Source organism: Aulonocara sp. 'chitande type north' Nkhata Bay, linkage group LG16, assembly GCF_057382095.1.
Source record: "Aulonocara sp. 'chitande type north' Nkhata Bay isolate Kocher_YH1m ecotype deep benthic linkage group LG16, A_spYH_male_GT1.1, whole genome shotgun sequence".
Lineage (NCBI taxonomy): Eukaryota > Metazoa > Chordata > Actinopteri > Cichliformes > Cichlidae > Aulonocara > Aulonocara sp. 'chitande type north' Nkhata Bay.
Window position 1 is genome coordinate 22,078,899 of NC_141359.1, and position 22,192 is coordinate 22,101,090.

Here is a 22,192-nt window from a genome sequence, read left to right on the forward strand (position 1 = left end):
CTCTCGAGGACTGGGATTGGGCAGCCCTGTTCTAAACCAATTCTGAATCGCCAGAAGATCAGTAGATAACAACATTAGATTATTAGAGCTAGGAAGAGAGGTGTTTTGGTTTTCTGTCTCTTACAGAGGAAGGAACAGACACCAGACGAGGTCACAGATATACGAGGATCCTTCGCAGCAGAGACAGACACGGTGACTGCCGAGACACCAACTGGGTTCAAGTGTCATGGCATTTTGGGCTCCGATTAGTCACCTCAAAGGATGGATCCCATAAACACAGCAATAACCATGAAGGGGTTGGCGGAAATCCAGGAACACCAGACCAGCGAGGTTCAAGAGGCTCTTGGTCAAAAGGGGGACACGTTCCTGTTCCTTTTTCTGGGGGATACACAGGACACACAGGACCCGAGGATACACAGATCGTTGTTTGAAATCGGGGCAGAATAATCCCCTGATCTGTGCAACGACTGAAGGGTTGTCTAGGTTGAAGAAAGAAGAGCAGAGGATCACCCAACTGGAAGACACTGGTAGCTGCAGCAATAAAATAAAGGCTAAAAGCTCCTCAGACAGAGGTTCTAGTCTGAGTACGTCTGAAGGGTATAAGGTAGCACCAAAATAAAGCTGTGGGAGAACTGGGGAGTGTCATCTGTACCTGCTACTGTTGTAATAATAGTTTTTCTTGCATCTGAACTGCGCAAACACAGAGGTCATCTCACATATGGTTTGCCCAACAGGGGGACAAAGGACCTCAGGAGTGAGAAGAAATGAACCCGGTCACACTGGATTACAGGGTGTAGGTGAGCTCTTTATTCTAAAGAGCTCAACAGGGGGAGTGTGGGATTATAATATTATTTTATGCCATGTTAGACCCCTAATTAAAGATTATGAATTATGTAGTTTTAGTTTGCATTATTCTCCTGAATTAGAAGAAGCTGATAACTATTGCATTTGTTAAATTGATTCGCATTACATTAGACTGCTGATTTATTGTGAATGAATGATATTGTTTTATGATGCATTATACTGCTGAGTTATAAGAAATACTGTTCGCAGAAAGTCATCGCCTTATTTGTCTGATTAGAAGAGAACAGAACATACTGGAGTTTTCTGCCCCATCTCAGCAGGAGCAGATAAACAGGGAGCCAAGGTCGTAGCTTAGGCACTGTGTGAGAGAAAGAATGTGAATGTTTAGGCTTTTATGAATAGGTGGAGGCACCAGAGGCTATAAGAGTTTGAGCAATGCTCCACCATTTTGAGATCTGATGCTGTCTGCGTACGGTGTCCATCTCCCACGCGTGTGATCATTAAAATCATCGTTTGACTCAACCCGGCCGGACCAGTGTTGTTATTTTGGTTTTTCCTCTTGTATCCATCCCCAATATTTGAATCCGTAACAGTGGCTTAATAAAAATTAATTTGTAAATAGTGAGATACAAGTACTAGAAAAACAGACAATGTTCAAAGAAAAAGGGCAGTAATGATATCAGATTTTCACATCATTAATTATCATAGTAAAAATCACGATGACAATGTCAAAAACAGCAATTAGACCATTATTTAAAATTATTTATTAAAAAATAGGTAGAACAAACTTTTATTACTGTGGTTGTTATTGACAGAATATTTAATTTTTAAATATCAAAGTTAGCAGCAGTGCACTGCAACTGTGAAACATTTAAGTCAAGTTAACTTAAAGAAAATAAAACCGCTAACAGTTTTGCAATGAGGATTTTAGTTAAATCCTGAGGATTAAAGTTGAAAATCGAGGACATTTTAGAAAAAAACCCCATTGTTTCCAAGCCTGTGATATGCAGGTTAAAGTACAACATGTAAAACCGTGTGGTTGATGCTTTTCTTTTTTTTCTGTAAAATGTCGTGGAAAATGGAAATGCGACTCCCACGCTGGTTATTTCATCACCTGAGAGTCGCTTCAAAAAATATTTTGAAATACAAAACAGATGTTTTTAAAACAAAATGATCCAGTTTAATTCATCAGTATATTCAGACCTGGAAGTTCATGCTGCGGCCACTGGTCAGACTGAGCTCTTTACCAAAGTGAAACTTGAATTATTGCCCAAAAGTGAAATGTAAAACCAGGGTGCCTAAGGTTAATGCCTTAATTGCCACCTACGCTGCCAAAACATTTGAGTTTGAAACAATCAACCAAAACTGAAGACCTTGCTCCTTGTGCCCCACATCACACACCTCATTATTATAATGAAACCGCTTGCAGCGATGACAAACTTCTGTGGCAGACTTGTGTTGTGATTTTGAGAAGACTACCAAAGTCTTATAGAGCTTATGACATAAGGACCTGATGCCTTTGCAGGTTGTTTTGACAAACTCATTTTTATTTTGCTCCTACACAGCCACACACACACATATATACACCTGTATGGCTGTGCGCTTTCCTCTCCTCTCCAAACCTCCCACCCCTCTTTTGGGACCGGACAGTTACTTAAATAGGGAAGTCATGGTTACCGTAATGGACCTGAGCTGTGCCGGCCACCCCTCCCCTGCAGCTAAGCCACAAACCACACCTCGCCGCAGAGCAGTAATCAACAAATATAAATAGGCAATATAAAAATATATTTGGTAAGACATGATAATACAAAATGTGCAACCTATTATTTAAAACAAAAACAAGAGAAAAATCAAACACAAAAGTATTAATAGCTGGCAAGACTACTGACAAACTGCTACTTCCTTGATTTTCTTGAGAAACTTGGGAGCAATTAATATCTACAGCTGTTCGTTTCTGTTTCATAAAAACCCTAAAAAGCTAGTTAAAGTAACCTAAAAATAAAAATCCGTAAGCATCTATAACATACCTTAAATTAAGTTAATATCCCACTCACGGGTCTCCTTATGAAACATTTACAGGCGGAGCGCTAGTTAAATCCAGGATGTGACGACTTTTGTTTAATCATTTGTTGTGTCAGAATTGTTATTAGTGAGAAACTGGTCTAGGATCTCATCAATTACATTACACTCGAAATTCACTTGTGCCAGGTCCAGCGCAGGCACGTGGGAGAGAAGAAGGCGCCCGACGTTCTGCCGAAGCTCTACCAAACTAAGGGGAAACAGAAAGGAGAAAAACAGTGAGGCTGCTTTCATAAATTGCTTTATCAAAGAGGGCTACATCAAAACCACGAGGAGTGATCTCCCAGCAGTCCAACCTTCTGGATGCATCTGAGTTTGAATGTGTGCCAGAAACAGCTGCCCCTCCTTCCTCCTCTGGATGTGTCTGAATTGAAGATTCACTGGTTGTTGGAAGACTTTGTGCTTTTTCCCTTTGGTGCTCTAAGCTTAACTGGAGCTCTTCACACTGGGCTGCCAGGTTTGCCTTGTGCTCCTCCACAAGGTCCAGCTGGTGGTGCAGAGGGAGAGGGTAGGTACGAAGGTCAATATCAATCAAACGAAAGGAGAAATATATTTAAAAAGTGCATAACAGTGGGCAATTTGGGATATTTTCCCTTATACAGTTGGATTGACAAGTAGATGTAAGGTATACCTCATAGCATGTGCTTTTATCAGAACACATGACAACATCGGCCAGCTGCTGCCAGATGTTAAATAAATAAATAGATAAATAAATATAAGGATTAACAAGAAGCACTCAGTAAGTGCAAACCTCCCCCAGGGCAGCGCTGAGGAGTATTTACTTTTACATACTGTTCCCTAAACAGTATGTTGCCAATACAAACATTAGCAGTAAGAATCATAGTTGTAACAGCTCTGTATACCATCATTTAGAATTAGAATTAGAATTAAACTTTATTGTCATTGCACATGCACAGGTACAGGGCAACGAAATGCAGTTTGCATCCATCCAGAAGTGCTTTAGTGATATAGATATATTACAATATATATTAGCAATAGTATAGATATGTAAGTATATTACAGAAATGGGTCTATTATGGTATGTTATAATGACCTTCAGATCAATCTATTTGACCTCTATACAGGTCAAATTTGACATGACCATTTCCAACTTTGTGTTTACAGACGGAGTGACATGCACGTTCCTATGTCAGCGCTACCAGAAGCATAAGCTAGGCAGAGGCAAAAAGCTTGTTTAGTTCAGTGCGTTTAAGACTCAAATTATTTCAACTGAATGTGAGAAAAGCTTTTTGTCATCACTTTTACTATTTTCTTTAAACAAAGACAGCCCTACACAGTGTCACTGACCCGTGAGCGCAGCTCTTCTGTCTCCTTCGTTCTTTGATCCAGTTTCCGGACTAGAGCGTCAACTTGCAGTGCGATCTCATCATCGTTTTCCACATTTTTGTCAGCACTCAGATTGGCCTTGGTATCAGATGCTGCTATTAAAGCCTCCTTCTCTTTAATCAGTTCACTGACTTTCTGTTTGGCCTTCTCGAACAGACTTTTGTAGTCCGTCTGCCATCCTGTTTCTTCTGTCTGGCTGGCTTGGTGACAACACTCCTTCTTTACGCTGACCGGTGCCATCTCCTTCAGTTTTTTCTCCAGGTCTTTCACTTGTGAGGTAAGTTTCTGGACCTGTTCTTTTAAAGAGTCTCTCTCCTGAGCGGTCTCCTGCATGAGCTCAAGCAGCTGGTCTTGTTGTTGCTGTACCTCAGAGATATTGGGGTAGGTAAGTGGACTATATTCGTTGTCACCGATATTTGAACAGGAAGGTCTAGGACTTCCTTCCCTTTCTAGATCATGGTTCACACCATTCTGCAAGGTCTTCTGTCCCTGATGTTCACTCTGACTGTCTCCACTGCTCTCCTGCTTAAATTTTCTTTGCTGAACGTTGCAGTTATCCATATTTGAGGTCTGTTCTTTACCACCCTTATTAATATCATCTTGCTTTTGGTCCTCGCCTTCTTGCTTCACAATAGGTGCTTCTGTCTGGGTAGTGGCGCTTGACAGCTGTGGAAGGGGCGCTGGGGAGGAACTGGTTTCCACAGCTGCAGACCCTGCAGAGCTTGCTCCTGCAGCATTCGTGTCTGAGGGGACATCCACAGCAGCATCATCGCTACACTCCAACAGCATGCTGACATTATTGTCACTTTGCTCTTCCTCTTTCTTCACTTTATTTAAATCGTAGAGGTTCTGTTTTGGCTTGGGGGTGCTAGCAGTCTCCAAGATGACAATTTCATCGTCGGTATCATCAGTATTACTATCGACATTCACAGAAGGAGAGCTCAGTGGGGTCACATCTACTGATGGGGCTGTTTCCGAGGTGCTCCTGTGGAAGCCATTTATCCGAGATCTTTTTGGTGTGTTCTGTGGAGTAACAGGCAGTTTCCTTTTTACTCTGCAGAGCACAAAAAACAGAGTTAACGCCCAATGTTACTGTCCCAAAACACATATTTAAGCTGCCAAACAACACAAAACCATACCTCAGGGTTGACAATGCGCCTGCTGACAATGCGCCTGCTGACAATGAGCATACACTAGTAATAACTGGAAAACCATCATTACGAGAAGGGCTGTAGGCTAAAGAGAAAGAATACAAATACATTTTAATTTCTCAAAGTGTTTTTCCCCACTCACACTCAAAGAGAAAAATTTCTCACCAGCTGAAGAAATGGTGGAAGACGTCAGCGGTGAGGATTCAGGCCTTGTAGCGCCCTCTTGTAATGAACAGCTCCTCAAAGTAGTGGGAGTGGAAGGGGATTGGTGGACAATCTGTCAATAAAAAAAAGACTGAACATTAATCATCATATTAGACTAAACTGAATCTAAATTTAGCACAAAAAGTAAAGAATCTTGTATTTGGCTGATTATTTTTTTGTTGTAACAATTTTTCTTGGCAATAAATCTTACACCGTTCCCTTAAATGGTACCATTTAAGCCCAAGTTGATCCCACAACTGTTCAGTCGGTTTGAGGTCAGGAATGGTTCGGTGCGAGACTGCGGAGATATGGGATTGCTACTGGTTTTATCTCGTCATCTCTCTGCACTGATGAGCCATTTTTTCCAGTGAGGGAGATGCCGCCTCATACTACCACACTGCCTCCACCTCCAAAAGTTCTTACCCAATCAGTGCTGCAATCAACATATCGTTCTCTGCATCTTCTCCACACTTTCACATGTTCAAGTTCCAGTGCACATGGGCACAAAAAGGCCTGATGGTGAACCACAGTCTTCTTGGCAGCCCAGTGAGACTGGAGATTGGCTATGTGCACTCTGCCTGGGTAGAAAGCTGTCGGCCATATCAGCTTGCAAACCGTGACTTTAAATCTGTAGAAGCCTGTCTAGAGTTCCTGAGGAAAAGTGGAGTTCTTGTGGTGTTATCTTCTTGGGATGCCTACTTCGTGGCTTACCTGTGAAATCCCCCATTATATGGAAACCGGCCCTCAATTTGGAAGAGGTGCTAGGTTTAGTTTTTTGCAGAACACCAGCTTGAAGCTGCCCTATAACACTGGCCTAGATAATAATAATAATAATAATAATAATAACAACAATAATATGATACTACTACTACTACTAATAATAATAATAGTAATAATGATAGACCAAACAAATATATAATTAGAGTTTGTGCTAAGTTTAGATTTGTTTAGTCTAATATGATGATTCTATCAATAGCACATTGCTGCTGGCCTCCAAAGTGATAAATGGGAAACACTGTTTGATGCAGCCGCCGTTCCAGGTCTCCCTGCCGCTCTCCGAGAGCCTCATTTTGTTTGGCAAGTTTAGACAGAGGCAACTGTTCTTCATGGGTTCAATACTCCACAAATGCGCACAGGATCACAAATAATTAAAATGACAAAATCCCTCAAAGTCATAGTAAGGCACTGCAGGTGCCCTTGCAGCAGAAAAAAAAGAAAAACGATTTACAGAAAATGACGCATCCTTACCATCTGTCTTTCCTTCTCCTGTTTCTTTTCCTCTCTCTCCCTGTAACAAATAAATCACACAGGTCACCTCTTTTATGATCAGTTAAGATTTTCGTTTAGATTTCTGTATAAATATTAATTTAAACTTCTGTCACTGTGACTCACTGCTGTTTGTAGGTCTTGCGATACGAAGGCTGATCATCATCAGAGTCTTCTTTTTCCTCGGCTACCTGGCAGCTCCTGTAAGTGCAATTGAGAACTGAAGTGAAAAGACTGGTAACCAGTGCTAGTCCCCCTCCCATAAGTAGATAAAGATTTTCTTTCCTGATTCATCTGTGTGTGTTTGTCCATTCAGAAAAACCAGTGTCACCATATAAGGAGGTAGTGACATAACCATGTAATAATTACCAGCAAATTTAGGTTCCTCAAACACTGGAATAAAATGGGGGTCGACTTTTTATTTGCCCTTTGCCATGGTATTTGCCGTGGCCATACTGGTATCAAAGCACCATTGATGAAGGCTTTATTTCTACTATTCACTTATATGTTTAACTCTGAGTAAACACACTCAGAGTTGATGGAAATAACTCTGATCAGGCCTTGTTGGAATCAAAACCGATGGTTAGTTTTGGTAATGGACTCAGAGATTGTTGAACCTGCTTTCTGGAACAGAATCATGGTAAACTGCCAAAAATCCAATTACCTGAACTGAGGATCAGGGTTCATTTGGCAGAACCATTTCTCTGGCAGCTTGTTGATGTCAATGCCATCAGGAAGTTTACGCCACTGCAGACAGCTATCACACTGCGCCCAGTTTTGATCTGGTCGCTTCCTAAAGACAAACCGGCATGGTTAAACACATATGCAAACACAAATTTGAATGAATGAAAACCTGATGCCAGTCGCTGCGAAGTGTACTAACTTGATATCTTCTGGTAGTATGGTGCTATTTGGATTTTCTTTCGTCTTTCTGTAGCGTATCTCTTTCCAGTACTCCTCCAATTTAATCCCCAAATTATTCATGGTTTTCCTGTGCCAAGAAAGTTTGCATCAGACAGACATCAGACTGTGCCTCACCCACCCAAACCTCATTATGACCTCAATCGAGCCTTCGAGGTGATAAATGTAATCAGGAATGCTATTACCTGTACTTGTCATTCTCCATAAAACTCTGTTTGTTGTGAGTGGGATCCAAAAAGTTACATTCTATGACCCCAATGACTCCAACACCGTTGTTGTTGGCCTGTAGGAAGCAACATTTTAGCAAATGATAACATCTACATCATTCTACATGTTAAAACACGTGATTAAAGAAAAACTCACTTAAACAGCAGAAACTGACCTTAAGCTGACAGCCGACGCGTTCGTAAGCTTTAATGAGCCGGTTCTTGTGATACATCATTATGCCACACTGGTCTTTGCTTTTGGTGTTATACCCAAAAGTAATAGGAATTCTTTGGGTCTAGCATACAATTTAAGGAAAACGCAAAAAAACAGCAGAATAAACATATCACCAAAATTATACAGTTGTAGAAAAGCTGTGTAAAAAGGATACCGGTACTAGGAAAGTAGGCTTATAGTGATCCTTTCTGATCCAGGCCAGGCTCTTGGCGATGAGCTGAGATTTCACCTTTTGACCCCGAACTATGATCTGCATTCGAGGCTTCAGGTACAGAATGCTGGAAAATGCCTACACCCACCCACAGATGTCATTTTACTTATACAATCAGAAGAATCGTGAAAAAGAAAACAGGGTGGAGCTCATAAATTGGGGGAAATCTCTAAAAACCATGATTAAGAGTGACTATTTTACAGACCTCCTTAATGCAATATCTGCCTGTAATTTTTCAGCTTATAAAGTGTTTTCCTTATATATATATATATATATATATATATATATATATATATATATATATATATATATGAGAGAGAGAGAGAGAGGGATCCATGCATTCATAGATTTTTAAAAAATCTTTTTATCTTTTATAATCACCTTTAAAGTGTTTGTGCCAATAACATCATGTACAGTAAAACAGGCATGGAGAACAGCACTGACTGGGAGAGGCTTTGAACAGATGACATACTCAGTTCAATTCAACAATACTTTAAGAATGCACAAGCATCTACCTATCATCTGTGATATAATTATGTAGAATTATAACGTATTGTTCATAAACAGGCAGCCTAACATTCATGAAACATTATTATATTAAAACACTCAAATTTGTCTCAGTGCCACACAGGCCTCAATGTGAGCTTGAAGCCAATTATAATTTTTAAGTTGTTTAATGTGTAGGTGCTCACAATAAACAGATTTTTAATGAAAGGCCCGGGACTTCGGTAGCATAAAAAAGTGGCTATTCTTTGTGCCCATGAGGATCAGTCACTCTTTTTACCATTATTTAGTAAAAGTTAGGTATCAGACTAACGCTTAAAGCTTTCACTTGAGTGAAGTAACTCACATTACTGCTACTGCTAAGTAATGTTAGCCAATTTTACAGCATATTTCATAAATCACTATGCCATAACTAACTACTGGGGCGATCGTGGCTCAGGAGTTGGCAGTTCGCCTTGTAATCGGAAGGTTGCTGGTTCGAGCCCCGGCTCTGACAGTCTTGTGTCATTGGGCAAGACACTTCACCCGTTGCCTACTGGTGGTGGTCAGAGGGCCTGGTGGCGCCAGTGTCCGGCAGCCTCGCCTCTGTCAGTGCGCCCCAGGGCGGCTGTGGCTACAATGTAGCTTGCCAGCACCAGTGTGTGAATGACTGAATGTAGTGTGAAGCGCTTTGGGGTCCATAGGAACTAAGTAAAGCGCAGTGCATTTCAGTCATTTCTTCAGCAAGGTTGATAGCTGGCAAAATAATAATAAAAGTTTCCAAAATTAGCATATTTTATTTACACATACTCAAAAATGATTTACTAGGACTCACCTGTCATGTGACTCAGTGTCATTTTCCATCAAACACTTATTTTATTTCTCTATCTGATAAGAAAACTATTCGGTCAGATAGTTATTTGTGGTGAATGAAATACAGTTTCAAGCACGTTTAAGCATCACATCTGAAATTCAAGCGCTTTTCAAACCTTGAAAAGACTATATTCAAGTATTTTCACCTGTACGAACCCTGCCTGAAGCATAACCCATCCTCTCTGAAACATGGTGGAGTTATGTCATGGGCATGTATGGCTGCCAGTGAAAACGAGCCACTACTGTTTACTGGTGAAGTGACTGCTGATAGAAGTACCAGGATGAACTGTGGAAGTATGCAAGGCTATACTCTCTGCTTCAAAAATATATTAATCTGAGCCTGGGGACTCAGATGGGGGACTGTATACAAATGGCTGCAATTCTTTAACAGTTAATGCAAAGCTTTTGTTTAATCCCACAAATCCCTCTGCTGTTTAATTTTACTGTGTAGGTGCACAGAGGTAAACTTACAAAAATTGTGTCACTGTCAAAAAAAAAAGCTGAACCTGTGGATCTAACCAGAAGTTGCCCACTGGACTGAACTGTGATTAGCATCTAAAGCTGTTGCACTCTCATTTTTGGATGCATAATTATGTTGAGGACAAAGAGGCTTTCTCTTTTAGCACCAAGTGCTAATGGTTTATTTCAGGGCATGCACATTTATGCTGCTTACCCGAAGCGAGTACATGCTCTCAGGGATGTGTGACGTGATCTTGTCTGGACGCTGATTAGTGTCATTCTCTGCACTGTAAACCTCAGATGGAATTCGGATGTCGTACCGATCCTTCTCAAAATCAAACTCTGTTGTTCCAGTAGATGTCCTGACAAAAAAACAAAACAAGACACAGTTTATGTTATTGGTTATTAGTGCAAAAGACAGTTAGAATATAAGTGCAGAGAGGGAGGACTTGCAATATTTCTTAGAACTATGTTTACAAAAAGTTAGAACCCTCTGGAAAATGTGAAACAAATTGAAAGGAAGGATTGCAAAAGACTAAATACTGAGTTGGGAAGGCATTTACCTCGCTCTAAAAAGCAGCGTGAATAAGTGGTTAACAGTTTAGGTATAGAGAAAAACCAATTAACTGAGTCATTAGGGCGTGCATGTTTTGAACTACTATTGGTATGAAAATCAGAAGAATTTTCTTTTTGGAAATCATGGATGCATCATCCTTGAGGTAAATGTAATGGTATGGAGTGCATTTCAACAAATGGTGTGCAGTTGACATCCAGTTAATTTGCCCTCTTTGACGTGCAAAGAAAGCTTCCAGATCTGTAAACTATCATCTTTTTATCAGGCAAACAAGAAAGATGGTGATTTGATTCTTGTAGGAATGATGATAATCTGTTCATTTGTTTTATCTTATTGATCCAGTAATGAGAGGCTTTAACTAGCAGGCTTTAATTGCAACAGCATAGCCTCTGAAATCACATATGACCCTTTATTCCTGTGTGGACCACAGACAGACCTGCGGAGGTTCCAGATGATGATCCGTGTGCCAGTTTTCGACGTGGATCCCGGCAAACTAATTGCATGAATCTCTGAGAGTAGCTCTTCTTGTGTGCTGAAAGGGGAATACTGCAGAATGGCCTGTAGACTGGATTTCTGGTCCTCTCTTACACAGAGTAAAGGAGAAGTTAAGGACGGAAAACAAAGGAAAAAGGGAAGTATGACTTATGACAAAAGATGACAAAAAAATACCCTTCTCAATGACATTTACAGCTACAAACCTAGCACATCTCACATGCTAGGTTTGTAGCTCAGTTCAGATTTTCTCCTACTCCATTCTTCAAATAAATCAAATCCTACTTGATAACATTTAGCCCGACTCCACTCATACAATCATGTGAAGAAGAAGGTTTGTTCATGATGAGGTGCTGCTAATCGAATGAATTTGATTAAATGATGATTGACATGTTTGAACACTTCTAAAAAAGCAGAAGATTTGGCCCGTTTGAAGATTTCAGGTAACTTCACACAGTATCAGAACTATACAGAAAACAATTACTTTGTGTTATTGCTGCTAAAGATGTTTCTGCAACACATTTCTCCCTCTGAAAACGCTACGTCCAGAACAGAATCAACCTTTTGGGATCTACTTACCTGGATGACTGAGCGTGCATCAAGACACGTGTTTCTACAAGCTACTGAATTATGCATAAAGTGCTGGTGCACGGTGCCAGGCATCACAGTTCTGATTATTTCTCCTGAATTCTTTTCTATCAGACACTACCGGACCTCTGCTTTAATAGTCTGACTCTTGGGAACAATTCACAGTGCACAACCCTTTAAACATGGAGATAAAAACTCCAACAACAATAGTCCTGGTTAAGTCTTTGCTTTTCTACAGACCTCACTTGTAAACCAGTAGAACAGGACAACCACAGATCTAAATAAAATAAATACAACAGCAAGACTGGAAGCACTTCAGAGGTGTAAGAAAAGATGAAATCAGAGTTATAAAATTTTTGTTTTAGCAAAGTTGCAGGACTTTGTTATCACACCTTTTATCTAGTCTCTAATTTTGATTTATTTATGTTTTTTTTTAAAGGAATCTCTTTTTTCTCCCTTTTTTCTCTCTGAGATCTCTGGATTGCTCCTGTTCTTTTTCAGCTGACTTAATTTGATCCTGGAGTAATGAATACATAGTTGATGTATAATATTTCATTAGATAAAGGATATAGTTCTTGGAGTCGCTCTCTTCAAAGGAAACAATAGGTACAATTATTTGATCTGCACCAATCTTTTCCAGGTAAGTCTGGGAGAGCATCCCCACGCATAAGCTCCTCTTCGACTTGGAGAAGACAATAGCATCTTTGCCAAGACGCATGGAGCCAGACTTGAAGCCATTGCCATAGATTCCAATTGGATCTTTACCGTTCAGGGGCATCTTGTCACTGTATCCGAAGCTGAAGGAGAGAAAATGCAAATTTTTTTTTACCAGTTTTGCAAACCATAATTCTCCCTCTGAAGGGAAGCAGTATGCAATCAGTTCCATTTGTCTGACTGTCTGTTAGCAGTCTAGCATCCACAGTTTTCAAGATATCATGTTTAACTTTTGTCTGATGGCAGGTACCAAAAGCATCTCTAGGTGATTTAATTTTTGATTTAATTTAATATGGTCATGATCAAGGTCAAGGTCACACCAAATGTGGAAATCAGTTCAAATGCTATCTTACGCACAATTTATCATGGCTTCAATCTTCACAACAACATACTAGGCCTCGGAAGACATGAGCACCTAGGTTGGCTAAGCATTTGACCTTAACCTTCATTGTTAGCACCAAATTTGTAATGCGCCTTAACATTGGTTGCCAACCAAGAAGAAGAAGAAGCTGTGAGCCAGGAGGGAGGAGGTAGGTGAGTGAGTGAGTGATTCGTTCGCTCTATGATTCAGCACAGGAGGGAGGGGGTGAGTAGCTCAAATGTGCTGTTAGCATGTTAGCAGAGCGAAGCTACTGTGAACCGAGGAGCTATTTTCTTGATGTGAGCTTCTACTCAGGGTTTTTCCTTCCAGTTCAGAGCAGAATTTTTTTTTGTTAAGATACTGGATGTTGTGTTTTTCTCCACAACTTTAATTATAAGCTAGATACATTGCTGCTAACAGCAACAGGGATGAGTCAGTGAGTCAGTTGAGCTTGTGAATCATGATTCATGAGTCAGTAAAGTGATTCTCGAGTATTGAACGATTCGTTCATGATTCGCGCGTCACTACAAGAGACCATATCGAGTAACACATGATATGAAAAGGCATGGTGAGAGCTGTACAATACGACACCCAATGATGGCACAATGACACCATAAAATTCTGCAAACCACACACTCCATGAATTTATGTTAATATCTCAAGGTTTTACAAAGATTTCAATCTTCTGAAATCTGACTTTCCACAAGTTTCAAAAAAATGACACCGTAGTTGCATCTGTACCTGAGCATCTTATGCATTGTTTTATTGTCCAGCCCATTTCCATTATCCATGAAGCTGAGGCATTCTTCTCCTTTGACCACAGTTTTATCAATCCAGAACTGTTTGGCACTGACGTCTGGGTCGTAGGCATTGTCTGTCAAAAACAGTTTTAGGGAGCATTTAAAATCCAAATATGAACGCCAGAATTACAGTGTAGATGAGCAGCAGGGAGAGACTACTTTTTTTAACAGAGGACCTATTTTTCTGCTACATACAGTGTACATATTAAACAGACTCATAAAGTTAGATTCGTGCAGAAATATAGTGAAGATATATATATATATATATATATATATATATATATATATATATATATATATATCTTCACTATTATATTACATATTATTGTTATTTATTGTATTTTTTTTTAACATGAAACAAGACATACAGTTCAATCAAGTAAATATTTGACTTTGTTATATAATCATCTGTCTGTGTCGTTACAGCTGTTGTTCTCAGAATTGGAAGTGAAATAGAAACCAACCTCGAAATACAATGAGATCACAGTGACTCACCAATCAGTTCAGCTATAGCGCTGAAGGGCCAGGTGTGGCTGGTGGAGTTGCTGTGCAGAAACTTGGGCGAAAGCTACAAGTGAAACAAATTCAATTTCACAAATTAGTTGCATTTTATATCACATCCACCACAACAAAGGGGCTTTACTGACTTTATTTATTTTTACTGCATGGAAAATATGCTCCATGTTTAAAACAAAGGTTTGATGTAATTTTGAAACCAAAACCTGGTCAGTTCAGCGCTGCACTGGTCAATTTAGTGAAAATACATGCAAATCTTTGCAGAAGAGATCAGACTTGTAATAGGGAAGAACAGTAAGGGGAAGGGTTTCCCACATGTAGCAACAGCACAGGAAATCCAGATAAAAATGTTTGTGTAAATTCTTATTAACACAAAAACTGAATCAGCTAATCACATGGCAGTAATTCAGCATGGTCAAAACAACCTGCTGAAGTTCAAACCAAACATCAGAATGAGAAAAAAAGGTGAGTGAAGGATTTGCTCTGTAAGCAAACTGGTGCGGGTGAAGGAAGGGTGGTAGACAGTCTCTGATGTGCTGAGACAGTATCTGCTCCAAAAACTTCATGACTACAGACGTGAGGGCTACAGGTCTGTAGTCATTGAGATCGGAATGATAGTGGAGACCTTCAGATTGGTGGGAATGGTGGCATGAGTCAGGGAGAGGTTGAGCACCCTTCTAAAGAAGGTGTTGAGGTCCTCTGCGAGTTTGAGGCTGCTGTCGGCAGTTGGGGGCTCTGGTCTTTCTAGTTGGTGAGAGATTGGGATGCCGCTCCACACCTGGCTGGGGGTTGTTATCAGTGAGGAAGCCCTCGATCCTCTTCTTATAAGCCTCCTTTGCCTGTTTAATACCCATCCTCTGGTTGGCACTGGCAGGTTGCACAAGGAAATGACCCTCAGCACGAAGGTTAAGTGACGAGTTCTGATCAGAGCCTGGATTTTACTTGTCATCCAAGGTTTTCAGTTAAGTTTTTGTCACTGTCACATTTTCTACACGGCAGTTAATGTAGAAAAGGACAGAGTGATTGAAGGTCTCCAGATCCTGCTGTTTAAAAATGGACCAGTTTGTCAGATTAAAACAGTCCTGTAGCTGGAGGAGAGCATCACCTGGCCATATGTTACTAACCACACGAACTTTGAAGCAGATGGGCTGAAGACCACACTGGGTGGCACTCCCCTCAGCTAAGAACATGCAAACTGAGGCTCCAGTTTGCTCAAATTAACCCAACAGCAGAATGGAAAAATGTTGCTTGTTCTAATGAGTCTCTGCTTGCTGGTGTAATGGTCAGGTCAGAAAACAACATGCCTTGTATCAAAAGTTCAGGGTGGTGGTAACAGTGTAATGGTGTGTGGGAAACTACCAACTGAGAACCGTTTAAACCTTACAACATAACTGAATACTGTTGCTGGCCATGTTCATCCCCTCATGACTACAGTGTACCCATTGTCTGATAGCTGCTTCTGGCAGGATAACGTAACATATCACAAAGCTCAGATCATCTCAAACTGGTTTCTTGAACATGGCAATGAGTTCACTGTGCATCTTTGCATATTGTTTTTAATGTGTTACATTTGTTTACCTTATTGCTTGGTATTGTCATTTTTTTCTCCACCACTGCAGAGCTTCAGCCAAGACTACAGATGACAATGTCTGGTATAACAGATCTATATCGTAACTGTTCAACACTTAGAAAGCTGATATTTATTTGGTCATAAACAGAATCAATTCAAGTAGGTGGAAATTATGCAAAGAAACTGTCTAAGGAGCTTGGAAAGAAAAGCGCCTGGACTTCTTTAAGTTGCTTGAAGACATTTCACCTGTCATCTGAGAAGCTTCTTCAGTTCTAGAGTCAAATGTTGGAGAGCTCCAGATTTAAGCCCTATGGGAGTGTCCCCCCAAGAGGGACACCGGACCCCTTAATGATCTACCTAATCACATGAGCCAAGGCGTGAAAATGGGTTTAACTAAAAATCAGCCCACATCAGCTCATTGTGAAATTTACCCCCACCCTATCATGTGATTTCTTGAGGTTGGATGTATATGGCAGACAGTTGGTTTCATAAACCACTGCCTCTGTTCAAAGATGGTCGCTCACAGTTGACATAGATGGCTTCTTTCACTCCTCTTTCAAACCATCTGTCTTCTCTGTCCAAAATGTGAACATTGGTGTCCTCGAAGGAGTGACCTTTGTCCTTTAGATGCAGAAGGACAGCCAAGTCTTGTCCTGTCTAGGTGGCTCTTCTATGTTGTGCCATGCTTTTATGAAGTGACTGTTCGGTCTGTCCAATGTAGAGGTCTGAGCATTCCCCCCTACACTGTACAGCCTATACTACGTTGTTAAGTTTGTGTTTAGTTCTGTCTTTGGGATGAACCAGTTTCTGTCTGAATGTGTGGACACACACTCTGACTGAAATGACTCTGACCTGGATGACTGAGAACCTTCACAGACATATGCAAAGAAGCTCCGCAGTCAAACAAAGGTGACCTAAACAACTTTAATCCCTTGTTTTGCTTTCACAAGTGTGATAACACGAGGGACACACTTACTACTAGGGCTGCCACGATTAGTCGTCTAGTCACGATTACGTCGACTATCAAAATCGTCGACAACTAATTTAATAGTCGACGCGTCGTTTGAAGCTTTGTAAGATCCCAAAAGACGCAGGAATAAGTAGTAGGATTTAAGAGTGTAATAACGGACTGAAACAGAAGATGGCAGCACTGCATGTACAAGGATGCCAGCTGCCGTTAAACCCTGAAGAAGAAGCTGTGTCCCAGAATTCATAGCGCAGCCCAATTTAGTTTCCAACAATGGCGGCAGCTAGTTAGTAGAGCAGGGCGATATGGCCAAAAATATTTATCACGATATATATTTGAAAATTTGCGATAACGATATAACTGACGATATAATTGATGCGAGACAAAATACAACTCCACAACATTACTAGCGCAAAAAGACAACCTTCCATTTATTTTCACTTAAACAAGAAGCTGGTTTTTATGTACATTAAAGCTTTATAAAAATGTAACAGTGCAAATGCAAATTCCTTGCTGAAAGTTTAACCAAAAGGCATTTCCAGTAGAAATGGGCTGACATATCCTGAGCATAACCATGTATAATATCCACTGAAGTTAAAAAGAGGTGCTTTGCAACATTAAACTGCAGTGTGCAGTACGTATTTTTCGGACCATAAGGTGCACGGGATTATAAGGCACATTAAGCGAAACAAAGCAGTCAGATAAATCAAACTTTATTAAACTCATTCTTCTTGCTTGCTCCACTTCTGTACCATTGATTCATTAATGTTGAATTCTCTGGCAGCTGCTCTATTCCCATGTTGTTGCAGTACATTAATGACTAACCTCGTATTGTGGATGGATTATCTCAGTTGTTCTCCTGACTGAAGTTTGGTTCGTTTACAGCATCCTGCCATGCGATTGCATTTGTCTCTAACTATCAGGAACCTTAACGTTAACTTTTATAAGTGGAAAAGTGTTAGTGTTAGTCCTCCAGCTTCACTGTTTATGTTATGCTAACATAGCTGTGTCGCTAGCGATCACGTAGCACATCATTATATACCACCTAGCCCAACTTCAGTAACCCTACAAACGTCACTGCTGTTTAGTTTCCTGTCTTCATTTATGTTGGAAGTGATAGCAGAGCTGTACGTTTGAATTTTTTCAGAAATCTCTCAGTCAGAACATGCAATATCATGCTTAGGTGACTAGCAAAACTAGCGAGCTAACTTCCGCTAGCTTCCTGCTAACTTCTAACTCCGTTAAATGTAATAAATTTTGTTTTCATGGATGCCTGGAAGTTAAACTTCATAGTTACACCTGGTAAAGCAGCAATGCTGATCGTTTTATTAAAGATGAAAGAATTTAGACAGTTTTTAACTCTCAGTGATGCTGCAGTGTTCGTTTGACCAGAAGAATACAGAGTTTAGGACCCAGATTACTCCCAGATTTAAGAGCATCTTAGTCCGACAAATACGACAATAACAACGGCTGCTTGCATGTTCTGCAAAAAAAAAAAGTGCTTTGTCGTGTATCTGACGGACAAACACCAAACCAGTTCCACATGACTGAAGTTGCACCATTTTTACAAACCAATTCTGGTTCATCTGTTTCACTCAACAATCGGCCATGTGCGTATGAAAACAAAGGCACTGCGCATGCGTGTTTTCCTCCCATTCTATCGCGATATTTCATTTTCCTATCGTTGCCTAACATTATACCGGTATTACCATGAACGGTATAATATGGCCCAGCTCTACTAGTTAGTTTTAATATTACTCTTATTATTCTTTCTGGGTCACAAAATAAATGTTTAACATATGTTCAGGCGAGAATGTAACTGTGTAAACCTCAAATATCTGCTCAGTTTATCAAGACATCACATATTTGCAAAAGCGCTCCGACGTTTTCGGAGACGTCTGTTACCCACCAGCTCGATAGCTAGCCGGGGTTCAAGCCTCACTAGAGCCGTGAGAACACCGGACTCTCGTCAAATCGTTTTCAAACCCACCACCGTCTTTCGCTACTCAGGTTAAACATGATATATAAGTCACTTAGATAACTTAAAAGTGTTATTGTTTGGCTTTTTTCAGTGTTTTATTTGTTCCGGAGTAAATCGGTTTGGCTGAGATTAAAGTTAAAGTTTTCACACAGCTGAATAAATGTCAAGCAGACAACTGATTATCAGAAGTGTGAGATGCTCGAGAATATACTCCGGTGTCCCGTTGTATTTTATATAGCAAGGAGCAGACGGCTGAGTTTAATAAAGTCCACCGAAACAACCTGCAAATTTCATTTAAATTCAATAAACTATCATCTTGTCTTTATTTTTAGTTAGCACCTTAAACACTTCAAGCTGTAAGCTAATGATATAAAAGCAGATGCGTGCTGGTGCAATAAGCTGTACGTTTTACGTCCAATGGATGCATGATCTGATTAGTCGACTAATCGCAAAAATAATCGGTGACTAGTCGACTATCAAAATAATCGTTTGTGGCAGGCCTACTTACTACAGAGTAATAAACAAACAGGGGAAGACTTTAAGAGGGTGAATAGAGGGAAAATGTCTGTGAAGGTTCTCAGTCATCCAGGTATTCGTAGTCAAAGGAGCTTGCAAAGAAAAGCGTCTGGACTTCTTTAAGTTGCTTGAAGACGTTTCACCTCTCATCCGAGAAGCTTCTTCAGTTCTAAGGTCAAATGGTGGAGAGTCCCAGATATAAACCTAGTGGGAGTAGCCCCCCACAGAGGGACAAAAGGACCCCCTGATGATCCTCTAATCGCCTGAGCCAAGGTGTGAAACTGGGTGTGGGTCCCAATCAGCCAGAGTTTCGGGTGTGTTCATTGTGAAACCTGGCCCCACCTTATCATGCGAATTCCTGAGGTCAGATGGCCCAGGATGTGAGTGGGCGTTAAGGCGTCTGGGAAGGGATCTCAAAACTGGATTATAGATGGCAGAGAGTTGGTGTCGTAAACCCCCGCCTCTGTTCAAAGATGGTCGCTCACAGTGGACATAGATGGCTTCTTTCACTCCTCTTTCGAACCATCTGTCCTCTCTGTCCAAAATGTGAACATTGGCATCCTCGAAAGAGTGTCCTTTATCCTTAAGATGCAGATGGACTGCTGAGTCTTGTCCTGTGGAGGTGGCTCTTCTGTGTTGTGCCATGCGCTTGTGAAGTGGCTGTTTGGTCTCTCCAATGTAGAGGTCTGAGCATTCCTCGCTGCACTGTACAGCATACACCACATTGTTAAGTTGGTGTATGCTGTACAGTGCATGGTGGTGGTTTACGACACCAACTCTCTGCCATCTATAATCCAGTTTTGAGATCCCTTCCCAGACGCCTTAACGCCCACTCACATCCTGGGCCATCTGACCTCAGGAATTCGCATGATAAGGTGGTGCCAGGTTTCACAATGAACTCACCCGAAACTCTGGCTGATTGGGACCCACACCCAGTTTCACACCTTGGCTCAGGCGATTAGAGGATCATCAGGGGGTCCTTTTGTCCCTCTGTGGGGGGTTACTCCCACTAGGTTTATATCTGGGACTCTCCACCATTTGACCTTAGAAATGAAGAAGCTTCTCGGATGAGAGGTGAAACGTCTTCAAGCAACTTAAAGAAGTCCAGACGCTTTTCTTTGCAAGCTCCTTTGAATAGAGGGAAAACATTATACAAGTGCATTAAATCTTATGCAAAAGCCATTTAACCTCCTACCAAATATAGATATAGAGAATGCACTGGTCCTGGCTCTGTGTCGATCTGGAACAAGACGAGACAGGCCATTGTAACCAGTATGTTAGTGGGCTGTAAAACCAGCCGTGAGTCAGGAAAACGAAACTTATCCACTAGCCTGAATTCACAGCGCAACCGGACCTAATTTCTGAGTAATCAATACTGCTGTTAACGATGACAGTACTCTTTGGCGGTTGTAAATATAAACTGACTGGCAACTACATGGGAGTCCCACAGACCTCGGTACCAACAGCCAATACAGCTTTGACCACAGCGGGTGTGCTGTATGGACTGAATTAACCTCACTGAACCCAGACGCAGATTCTTACTGTTGTTTCAATTGTTCACACATTTAGTTCACCAATAAATAGGACAATACTCCCCAAACAAATAAGTAAACTCCTCTCACCGTGCTTAACGGAACACCATGGTCCATCTGCGTCGCCATCTTTCTCTGTAGACCGATTGCTGTGGGCGGGGTTAGGTCCAAGCATCCGGTCGGCCAAAACACTCGAGTTACACAAAAATTAAACAGAGAACTTTTAAGTTAATTAAAATCGCCCTTGCTTATGTTTCATGTTAATATCAATATCCATACCTCATATGTAAGGATTTATTTGTGCATTGCACGCTGTCTGGAACACTTCCGGCTTGACGTTCCAAAATAAAAGCGTGCCGACAGTGACGTACCTTGAAATTAATTTTAGTGTTACGGAATGTGATACACGTGCCAGTGTTGTTGTGCCAGTGCAAGTGATGAAAAGTGCAAGTGAGAAAAAGGGGATTATTCGTATTTAAACTGGGGGATGTGGCCAACAGGGTGGCAGAGATTTTAACAAATATAACATAGTTCTATAAGGATATTTCAATGACGCAAAATATCTGGATTGGTTATAATGTAGGGGCAATAGCACAGAGACATAAATGATATTTAAAAAACAGTTCATTTCTTTATTTTATAAAGGAAATAATTAAATACATGGATTAATCTTTAAGGCTTCAGAGAATAGATGGAAGGTATTTTCTTGGATTTACAAAGTTTTTGAAAAAAAACCCATCTATTTTCTCACAACACCATATCCTGTTTTATCTAAGACATGAAAACATCAGAAACAATTATTTAAAACATATTCCGATCTATTGAAAGCGGGCATGCCGAGCCCCCGGGGCAGACCCAGGACACGCTGGAGATATATCTCTCGGCTGGCCTGGGAACGCCTTGGTGTTCCCCCGGACAAGCTGGAGGAGGTGGGAGAGGGAGGTCTGGGCTTCTCTGCTTGGACTGCTGCCCCCGCGACCCGGATAAGCGGAAGAAAATTGATGGATGGATGGATGAAAGTGGAAATGAAAATAATTGTCTATTATCATTCTGATTTTTATGTAATCATGCGTAAAAAAATGCTATAACCTAAAAAAAATAATCACATCAAGAATGTAAAATTATAGATATATAAATTCAACACTAATTAAAACGAAAACACAATTTTGTTATTGTAAGCTAGTCTGTATATTCAAATATGTGTTATGAAACCTCGCGTGTGCTGGATTTGCATGCGTTTCCCACACTCACTGAAACAGGAGCTCAGGTGCCTTTGTAATTTATGACTTCCCCATCCCTTTCTTTGATCTCGTTCTCAGTTAGTTCAGAATAAATGGATTTC

The 22,192-nt window shown here is 40.7% G+C and overlaps 1 protein-coding gene across 1 annotated transcript; it reads right to left on the reverse strand.

Moving 5' to 3' along the window:
• Window positions 1-1,560: 1,560 nt before the first annotated feature.
• On the reverse strand, window positions 1,561-21,041 carry morc3a (MORC family CW-type zinc finger 3a). Its single transcript, XM_086266896.1, has 18 exons — window positions 20,941-21,041; window positions 14,264-14,336; window positions 13,710-13,842; window positions 12,464-12,690; window positions 11,250-11,406; window positions 10,454-10,601; window positions 8,368-8,502; window positions 8,155-8,274; window positions 7,958-8,055; window positions 7,735-7,842; window positions 7,516-7,644; window positions 6,978-7,052; window positions 6,834-6,873; window positions 5,547-5,658; window positions 5,370-5,466; window positions 4,192-5,284; window positions 3,180-3,370; window positions 1,561-3,073 (listed from the first exon to the last, which is right to left on the reverse strand). The coding sequence occupies exons 1-18, from the start codon at window positions 20,977-20,979 to the stop codon at window positions 2,923-2,925; spliced, it is 3,126 nt and encodes a 1,041-aa protein (XP_086123022.1). The 5' UTR covers window positions 20,980-21,041; the 3' UTR covers window positions 1,561-2,922.
• Window positions 21,042-22,192: the final 1,151 nt, after the last annotated feature.